Source organism: Priapulus caudatus, unplaced genomic scaffold, assembly GCF_000485595.1.
Source record: "Priapulus caudatus unplaced genomic scaffold, Priapulus_caudatus-5.0.1 Scaffold563, whole genome shotgun sequence".
Taxonomy (NCBI): Eukaryota; Metazoa; Priapulida; class Priapulimorpha; order Priapulimorphida; family Priapulidae; genus Priapulus; species Priapulus caudatus.
The window spans coordinates 36,409-47,024 of record NW_014577624.1 but is presented as its reverse complement, the minus strand read 5'-3'; the positions used below and the strand labels follow the sequence as shown (position 1 = coordinate 47,024).

Sequence of the window (10,616 nt, the reverse complement as noted above, 5' to 3'; positions counted from 1 at the left end):
ATGGGTCAGCAGGAATGCGCCTCGTTGCACACTGAATGCCCGCCCGGAAACTTGCTGCATGACCTGCCGAGGCAGAAACACACACGCATCTCGCAGCATCGCGGTGTCCACCACCAGCACACTCCACACGGCTGATTTTTTCGGAGGGACGAGAGCCGACGAAAATGCTCAAAGCTGATGTTCGCATTTATCAACATCCATCCGGAGCATGCTGGCGGATAGTTTTGCTGGGGAGGAAACGCAGGTGGAAGACGATGAGGAGGAGGAGCGATGATGATGAATGAGGAGGAGAGGAGGAGAGGAGGCTCTCTCTCTCTCTCTCTCTCTCTCTCTCTCTCTCTCTCTCTCTCTCTCTCTCTCTCTCTCTCTCTCTTCTCTCTCTCTCTCTCTCTCTCTCTCTCTCTCTCTCCCCCTCCCTCCCTCTCTTTCCCTCCGTCTTTCTCTTTGTTTCTCTTGCTCACTTTCTCTTTGTTTCTCTCGCTCACTTTCTCTGTATTTCTCACACATGTCTCTCCCTTCCTCGATTCCTACCTCCCTTTCTCCCTTCCCTCCCTCCCTCCCTCCCTCCCTCCCTCCCTCCTTCCCTCCTTCCCTCCCTCCCTCCCTCCCCCTCATCCCTTTCCCCATTCATCTCTTTTTTCTCTTCTCCATCATTCTTTCTTATCTTATTCGTGATCCATCAACACAATGGCTTAGAACAGTCATGCTGCATCCAGGCCTGCAGCTATGACTTACTGATACACGTTGACTCATATGACATACTGTACATGATACAAACTGATATACATAACAGTATTAACAATCACGTTCGCTCATATGACATACAGGATACACATTGCTATACATAACAGTATTAATATTGACTTACGGCTCAGTAGCCATGCAGTTAGTTATATTATCTACGTGAGCAATTAGTTAGCGCGTGTTTGCATGCTAATACTACTCTCTATCTCTCTCTCTCTCTCTCTCTCTCTCTCTCACCACGTCAGCATCGTTACTAATAACACCTTCAGCACTGCCACTCATCGCGCAGTCACGCCCGAACGTCGAATCGATGCTCGTTTGCATAGCGATTAATAATTAACGACTGCGCACCATTCGCATTAATTCAATCTCTAAAATTCGATGAAAAATTCGCGGACTCTTCGTGGGATGGAAACTCCGCCGGTCGACGTCTGGTGGAGGCGTCCGGTTTGCGTCGCGTCGTGTTGCATGCAATTCTGACGACTGCTGGCACCCGCAGGTCATTGTTTCGTCTGCTGTGGAGCAGGAGTGTGAAATCTCGTTATTATGCGACAAAAGAAATTTCTCGTTCAACGCCCGAGGCGGCCCACAGAGTTCGCTGCAGTAATGCTATGGCGTATATATGCAGTACTGATATGCCTGCGGATCTCGACTGTTTGATTTAAATTTTGCTTGGGGTTATAGCTGATGGTTAGTTATTATGAAGGAAAAGTTTTAACTCAATAGTGTTCTCGATGTGGATTTGTCTCAAAGCATTTCCGACGCAGCTGGTGCAATCTACCTGCAATAGTTGCCGAGGAAATAATAAAACGCCTGTTTATAACGTATTAGCGATCAATCAAGGGAAACGACAGAAATGTTCTTCAAATAGGGTCCCGTTCTATAGAAGTGGTTTCAATGTGTTGCTCACATTGAAGGGGAATACTAAATGTGCCCCTTAAACACAGCTGACCATTTTATGGAAGTGGCTGTTAACAGGTTTGACTGTAGGTCGTACTGATTCCCCTTAGAGAGATGTCGTAGCAGTTTGGAATAGACGGGAGTTATTGATCATTATTCACATCAAACATCAAACTCGGTGTATATCTTTCACTAGCAGAAAATACATATGTTACTAGGGTAAGAGACTCACTGAAGAGATTCGCTAACAGATTTTGTTTTCTGCTAATTTACTGATGCGTGGAAACTGGCTGTGTTCACTATATCCGTATATACTGTGCCCCAGTCCTACAGATCCAAACCCCGTTACACGGTTACACAGTCTGTATATGTTATACTGTCTCCCCCTAGTCCTTATGGAAGTAATCCCTGGGGTGCAGGCAAGTTGCCGGGCGTTGCGCGCTATGTAATTACTCTGTAATCTTAGCAGACATAGCACGTTGATGCGTTTAGACGTTCGTGTGAGTGAACACACTGATGAACTGCCCTCCATTGATTTGTTGTTGCTGACTCACACCAGCTTAAAAGTTTCATCGGTTGTCTGTTAATTATTGCCCTGAAAGACAGGTTGTAGAATGCATCGATTCACTATCGATAATTACACTGATTAACCAGATAAAAAAAACTCGAATCAATGTACATGAATTGTTGCACTGAATAACGTACCAAACTTAATTTGAATAAACTATTGATTAACTATTGGTTATTGCAGTGAGTGACAGGTTAAACCATTAATCAATTGACTAACAATTAATTGCACTGATTGACAGATTTAAGTGATGATCGGTTTACTATCGATTACTGCACCGATTGAATACCAATAAAACCATAGATCGGTTGAATATTGAGTAATGCACCGATTGAAAGCAAAGAAACCATCGATGGACTGAATATCGATTATTTCAATGATCGAAGCGCATCATGAACCGACGATCGATTCACTGACCATTATCGATTTTCCTTCGCAGAGGATCTCGACGTTGAAGACACTGCTCGGCCGCAGCGACGGCGGCGGTAGCGTCAAGGACCGCGGCAGCGACCGCGACTCTCTCACCGACAGCGCCATCTCGTCGGACGCCGAGGCGGACGCGCGCGCCGCCGCCGCCGCCGCCGACACGATCACGACGCCGACCTGCGGCGTGCGACCGCTCGCGCCACCTGGCGGCGGCAAGCTGAGCGGCAGCATGACGTCGGAGCTGCGCAGCGAGTGCGGCGAGTCGGGCGTCGCGACGTCGACGATGACGTCGTCTTCGCGCAGCGCCATCGAGGAGAACGGCGGCGGCGTGACGGCGGCGCGGCTCGCCGCGGAGGTGGCGTCCGTCGCTGTGGACTGGAAGAGCCTGCGTAACGTGCACGGCTGCGCGTGCCTCACGCAGTTCGAGCACTTCACGCGCAAGGTGAGCGGGGAGGTGACGCGCTCACGGTGGTGTCGCTGTCACGAGTGACAGTTGTTGTATAGTTTGGTGCGACTGTTATGAGCTAATGATGTTACTACTCCTGCTAATCTTGCAGCTGTGGCTGCTGCTGCCATTGCTGCTGTTGTTGTCGCTGCTGCTGCTGCTGCTGCTGCTGCTGCTGCTGCTGCTTCTGGTGCTGCAGCTGCTGCCGCTGCTGCTGTTACTACTGCTACTACTGTTACTACTACTGCCGCTGGTGGTGGTGGTGGTGGTGGTGGTGGTGCTGCTGCTGCTGCTACTGTTGTGCCCTTGCTCACTACTACTACTACGTGGCTCTTGGGCAAACTTTACCTCTGGATCTCCAGTCGTCTCTATCTTGCAACTGGCTTCTCTCTCTGTCATACAGTCGCGCGTCTCTGAGAAGAGCGCAGACGACACGAGCCGCATGCTAACCGCTGCCCGTGTGTTTTCGTCGTGTGTTTCAGTACCACTGCTGGAGGTGCGGCGAGGTGTTCTGCACGCGCTGCATAGGCAAGCACACGCCGCTGCCGGGCCACTACTCGCAGCGACCCGTGCCTGTGTGCAGGAGCTGCTACAAGCACATCAAGTCGGTCGCGTCGTCGTAAAGCCGGCCGCGCCGTCGGAGCCGAGCGTGCCGCAAACTCGCACAGGTGGCGCCGGTGTAGCAGTGTAGATCCAGCGAGTGCAGGTGGTGTGAATGTTGTTTGTATGGGTGGTGCCAGAGTAGCAGGGTAGATCCAGCGAGTGCAGGTGGTGTGAGTATTGTTCGCGATGGTGGAGTCGGCGTAGTGGCATAGATCTGACAAGTACAGAAGATGTGAATATAGTTCACACAGGTCGCGCCAGTGTAGCAGAGTCGATCTGACAATATGGATGGTGTGATTATTGGTGGTGGCGGCTTCGATCCGACGAGTGTGTTTATGGTGTGAATGTTGTTTGCACAGGTGCCACCAGTGTAGCAGCGTAGGTCCATCGAGTGTTGATGGTGTGATTAATCGCTGTAATTCATCTCTCACAGACAGGGTTAATGGTGTCAGGCTGAGGGATACCAACAATAATAACGTGTGTTTCAAACAATTAATACCTGTAATCAATTGCAATGAAGGTTATCTGTAAATTATGATATCTGAGTGTGAAACCAACGAATTCTTATACACATACGTGTTAGAATTGCAATTTTGTTTGACATGAAGATTTAGACGAAACCTTTGTGAATTTAACAAACAATAGTATGTAGCCTAACAAAATCTAGAGTAATTGTAAGAACAAGATTCACATGTTTATAGTATTGTAATGTGATTTTATTAATTATCCATTAAGTATTGATTACGTAGAACACAAGTAAAACCTTATTCTAACATGAAAGCCTACTAGGCAATCTGAATTGATTGTTTGTTCAGGTTTCTGTTTGTATGTTTGTCTTGAACGCCGTATTTCCACTCCTAGTGCTGGTTATGATGATTGCTACGTAACTCTTTCGGAACAACTGCAGTAATTTCGTTCGTGTCAGGAGAAAAGGTATTTCAAGTGTTTTTTTTTCAGTGTTGAGAAATGCATTTTATATTATTTTCGTGTTGTGATCAATAGCAGTCTAATCATGCGGATTTAAGTGAACCCTCTCTAGTCTGAAGTAGAAGGAGAAAAGCTTTCACGATTAACCGAAACGTCTGAAATGCCATTCGTTACATAGCTGCTGTGGCCGACGGCAGAGCTTTCTTTTTCCTCTTCATTCTATTCCCACTATTATTTTTTGTTATAATCATTTAAATGTACATGTTCATGGAATGTGGAAAAAAATGTTTTTCTGTTCACTCAACGCTCAGCATCCTTCAGTAAGTAAACTAAGACTGGGGTCGTGCCAGTCCAGTAGTCCGGAATAGACCGCAATAGCTGAGCTGAGTGAGATCGGTCTAAATAGGATTCACTCTAATAGTTTGAAATCAATAACGACTCCACCGATGTGTCAATAATGCACTAATTCCCTAAAGTGCTGCCGCGTAATTATGTAAAATCGCGACAAAAGGAGTTTTTAAAGGTTTTTAAGCAATGATGTACGTCTTTTCTAGATTCGCGTGTGCGTGTGTGGTACTCGTATGTGCGTGTGCGATTGTTATATACAGTGAACGTCACTGCATACGGTATTTGGTGGGTTATTGTCCAGGTGATAACATGGAAAATGCAGAAAGGCGTTTGTGTACTATGATATATATATATATAACATTGTTATGCAAATGACACGTTTTTGTTTGTCATTTTAACCACAAGCTACTAAACACAAGTAGACATAAGCACAAATTCATATATAGAGTGTGACACCACGTATAATATCAGTTATCATATTAAAATCGTATTGATATCTTATGCCAAGCGAAAATGCGTTAATTGAAATGGTAAGAGAATGTGATCTGCTTTGTGTATACTTGTCGTTAACTTAGTATTGTTAGATTTTGTTTTGTATTTTAATGCCAGGGTTATCCGTCATGGTTGTTTTCGTTGTCAAGGTTACCCGGGAAGACATATTTCCGTTGCCAGGGTTACGTGAATAGGTTGTTTCCATCGCCATGGTTACTAAGCGATGACGTTGTTATTGTCATGGTTTCCAAGTGATGCTGTTATTGTTGGTGGCCGGTAGCCAGCAATAATGTTTTCAATGCCAATGTTACCCAGCATGGAAGTTAACAAGCGAAAATGCCTGACAACCAAGATCCTGGTCATTATTTTGTGTCCGTCACTGTTGTAACGAATAACATTCCACTGAGACAGGTGCTTAATTAGTGTTAACTAACCAACTCTGTCAGTATTCGTTAAGTTTTAATGAAGAGAATAACAAGTAAATGGTATCCACGCTGAATTTCGTCTTTATTTATCAATTTTTGATCACTAGCAGATACCAATTATTTCGTTTGGCCTGTTGAATGTTGAATTTTCATAGATAATCAACAGCACATAAACTATTTGTACATAGTCTACGTGCTATTGATATATTGGTTTTGATGACTAATTTATTAAATCGATCGTAGATCGTAGATGTATCGGCGATCGGAGGCCGTAGGTACTCGAACGTTGCCTTTCCAGCGGACAGTTGTAATAGGTAGTGATCGATAAGAACAATGCTGTTATGATATCGAACTATTTATTGTAGCCGTGTATAGTTGGCTTGAGTATATCTGTATATATTTCTGCTCTTATTGTAACTATTAATATAGCTGAAATAGAGATTAAATGCCAATCATAATTTCATTTTGTGTCTTGTATAAATGTACGTAGTTAATCCTACCCGTTTATATCTAAGCCAAATTTAATGTAAATGGTGACTTATTTGGCATCTAGCATTGAGGTGTCACGCTGTGCTTCGCCGTCCATAAACGCGTCACCACAATTACCTTAACTTCAAAAACTTATTCGCGATCGCATGAAAAAGGCACATCTATGCACTCGTTGATATTCACAAGAGTCTGGCAGGGACGCAAATCCATTTTAAAAAGGGGGGTACCAGACATGGTGCAAGAGCCTGCGAGGGCGCGAAGCGGCCGAGGGGGGTTGGGAGGGGGGTATCCCCCGTTCAACGGTAGGAACCTTTCGTATTTCTGATCTCTAAAAGGTTCATTTTAGCGCATTTTAATTATTGCAAGTATCAACTATTGTTTGTATCGTTTACATCCCATAAACTAGGTCATCTGATAACTAGAGGTCGATGAATTTTCAAAACTTTCCATTTCAAATGTATATCGTTGATTGTATTCCATCAGGGGCTTCGATCCATTTTGAGGATGGGGGGGGGGGCAAACAATATATTCAGAATTTAACGTGTTAACGTATGGTAGCTTCTAGTAGCTTCTGGTAACTATGATATCTTTATGTATCTCTTAAATTTATCTCAAAACAAAATTTAAACTTGACACTTTTCACATGTACTGGAATTACAACCATTCACTGAGTGAAACAGGCAGAAGGGTTTTTGAATTTGGAGACTTTTCATGTACACTCCTAAAAAAGTTCGGAAATTCAGGTTTGATCGATCATATCTCTCTTGTACCTGTATTATTATCATTGCATTTAGTATCATTGGAAGGCCTGTTCATTTCCCTTCACAATGATGTCCCATTTGCAATGATTATGCAATTGGAGGATGTGCAGTACAGCTGAATATGCAGTGCAGCTCGAAACAAGAGTCAATATAAAGGAGAATACACTTTTGACGATAGCAATACATTTTTCAACATTTCACTTCGGAACCACCCCCATATTCAGGTCTAACGATAAGAATTTGTTACAGAAATCGATGCTGAGATACCCCCTGACCAAACTAAATGCATTTTCATCACAAAATAAAACTCCTCTGGTGAGATATTGCGCATGCGCTAAAACAGTAACGTAGCCAGGTTATGTACGGAATGGTATATGCAGCGGGGACCTTACATGCAAGGTCTACTTCCTATTTCTGAAGTGAGGTCTACTGATGAAATTTTGTCATATAAATCTATGCTAGGATAAGCCCTAATATAACTTAGGTCTATATAATATATAGTTAATATTAATAATAGTTAAGATTAAGTTGTATAAGATATATTATATAGGATCAGCAGGGCCGGACTAAGCGTGTGGGGGGCCCGGGGCACGCAATTGTGTGGGGGCCCTATAGTCTGTATTTTTTCTGCACTTTCATGCTTGCAAATTCAGAGAGTATTTCATCGTGTTTCACAAATTTAAAATGTCACTTTCGATACCAAAAAAACTGAGGTTTACCAGTCTCTGTTGGCTCATCGTGGTTCTCATGTGATTTTTAATCAACTTGAGTTTAAAAAATGACTTTTCACCGCTACAATTCGAGACCATCAATGAAAGATAGATTCTCAGAGCATTTCGGTATTAGGGAAAGTGTCCTTCAGCTGAACAGCAAAATTCAGTCAAAGAAACAGCATAGGAAACGCATCACTTCAACGTTACATGCTAAGAATTTTGTGGATCACAATTACGACAGTTTTGTAAATTTTAGGATACTCTAAATGTGGGGGGCCCGGGGCACGTGCCCCTGTTGCCCCGCCCTTAATCCGCTAGTGAGGATAAGTTATAAAACAACTTCATTTTAAATTCATGTTTGCAATATATTATTCTTCTCCGGAGATATTGCGCATGCGCGAGCACCGTTTCAGACGCAGGCGACAGATATCCACATCCAAGTGTGGCATTAAGCCACCGGGGGCCTAGGGCTGCTAGGGCCCCGCTGGCGCAATAATACACTGTGCAAGTGATGCAGCCTACTTTACTTTGCTTGGCTTACAACCAAGGCTTACCACACACTACTATTAGCCCCCCTTACATTACCTTAGCCCCCCTTCATATGCAATACTATATATGTGGCCTTGGAGGGCCGCCAGCATACATTATACTACAATACTATATAGATGGCATTAGGCCACCGTCATATACAATACTATATATGTGGCCTTGGGCCCCATCATACACTATTCTATTATTACAATACTATATAGGTGGCCTTAGGCCCCCGTCACACAAATACTATATATGTTGCCTTGGGCCCCATCATACACTATTCTATTATTACAATACTATATAGGTGGCCTTAGGCCTCCGTCATACAAATACTATATATGTCGCCTTGGGCCCCCAGCATACATTATTATTACAATTCTATATAGGTGGTGGCCTTAGGCCCCCGTCATATACAATACTATATATGTGGCCTTGGGTCTCCATACACTATTCTATTATTACAATACTATATAGGTGGCCTTAGGGCCTTAGGCCCCCGTTATACAAATACTATAGATGTGGCTTTGGGCCCCCATCATACACTATTATTACAATTCTATATAGGTGGCCTTAGGCCCCCGTCATACAAATATAACGCCGGCAACACTATAACGTGCTACTAATAACTTCCCGAGTGCTGCACTGGCGCTTGTGTTGTTTTTTCCTATTTAATGCTATATTTATGCCTATGGGTAATACAATCGGCATATACCATGGTAACTTATTTTAGCATTACTAAAATAGGTAAACAAAAAGAGCTATTTTTGGTCGCGGAAGGGTTATTGTCGGAGTGAGCTGACGGAGGCTGGAGGCCACAGGCGGGGGACGAAGTGGCCTAAAGCCACACTTGGATGTGGATATCTGTCGCCTGCGCTGCGTATACCAGCCAGTACACAATCTGGCTACGTTAGTGTGTTAGCGCATGCGCAATATCTCACCAGAGGAGTGATATTTTGTGATGAATATGCATTTAAAATGGGTAGGGGGTATCTGAGCATAAATTTCCCTACTAAACCTTTATCAGTTTACCTCTGTTTATAATTAGGAGCCCTAGCATGTAGGGTGCAAAACACCTACATTATCCCCTCGCGTCCTTCCCCTTGCCTCCCCTGTCCCTCGCTCAGCCTCCTTATTCTTCTACCGCCCGAGCTATCTTCCCTGCCGCCTTTCCTTAGTCTCTTATCTCCTCTCCCCCGCAGCAAGCTATATTGTGAAGTTTGCCTCAGACGGCACTGCACGCCTAACACGGTGCGCGCGCATGCGCAATATCTCCCGAGAGCAATCGTATTTTGCAAAGATTATGCATTTAAAATAAAAAGGAGTTATCCTAGCATAGATTTGTATGATAACATTTCATCAGCAGACATCATTTGAGAAATAGGAGGAAGACCTTGCATGTAAGGTCCCCGCTGCGTATACCAGCCAGTACACAATCCGGCTACGTTAGTGTGTTAGCGCATGCGCAATATCTCACCAGAGGGGTTATATTTTGTGATGAATATGCATATAAAATGGTTAGGTGGTATCTTAGCACAGATTTCCCTAATATGTAGGGTACGAAACACCTACATTATGCCTCCATGCCTCCACGCCTACACATGCCTCCCCTGTCCCTCGCTCAGCCTCATTCTTTTTCTACCGCCCCAGCTATCTTTCCTGCCGCCTTTCCTCAGTCTCCCATCTCCTCTCCCCGCAGCAAGCTATATTATGAAATTTGCCTCAGACGGCACTGCACGCCTAACACGGTGCGCGCGCATGCGCAATATCTCCCGAGAGCAATCGTATTTTGCAAAGATTATGCATTTAAAATAAAGAGGAGTTATCCTAGCATAGATTTGTATGATAACATTCCATCAGCAGACATCATTTGAGAAATAGGAGGAAGACCTTGCATGTAAGGTCCCCGCTGCGTATACCAGCCAGTACACAATCCGGCTACGTTAGTGTGTTAGCGCATGCGCAATATCTCACCAGATGGGTTATATTTTGTGATGAATATGCATTTAAAATGGTTAGGTGGTATCTTAGCACAGATTTCCCTAATAAACCTTTATCAGTAGACCTCTGTTTATAATTAGGAGAGCGCCCTAGCATGTAGGGTACGAAACACCTACATTATGCCTCCATGCCTCCACGCTTACACATGCCTCCCCTGTTCCTCGCTCAGCCTCATTCTTCTTCTACCGCCCCAGCTATCTTTCCTGCCGCCTTTCCTCAGTCTCCCATCTCCTCTCCCCCGCA

The 10,616-nt window shown here is 44.3% G+C and overlaps 1 protein-coding gene across 1 annotated transcript in view; it reads left to right on the top strand.

Annotated features, from left to right (window-relative positions):
* LOC106811681 (myotubularin-related protein 6-like) overlaps window positions 1-6,336 on the top strand; it is a 108,660-nt gene extending 102,324 nt beyond the window's left edge. Inside the window, exons 12-13 of the mRNA XM_014815383.1 lie at window positions 2,652-3,080; window positions 3,566-6,336. Of these exons, the coding sequence (XP_014670869.1) occupies window positions 2,652-3,080; window positions 3,566-3,706 (570 nt within the window). The 3' untranslated portion in view covers window positions 3,707-6,336. The remainder of the gene's footprint in view (window positions 1-2,651; window positions 3,081-3,565) is intronic.
* The last annotated feature ends 4,280 nt before the right edge of the window (window positions 6,337-10,616 follow it).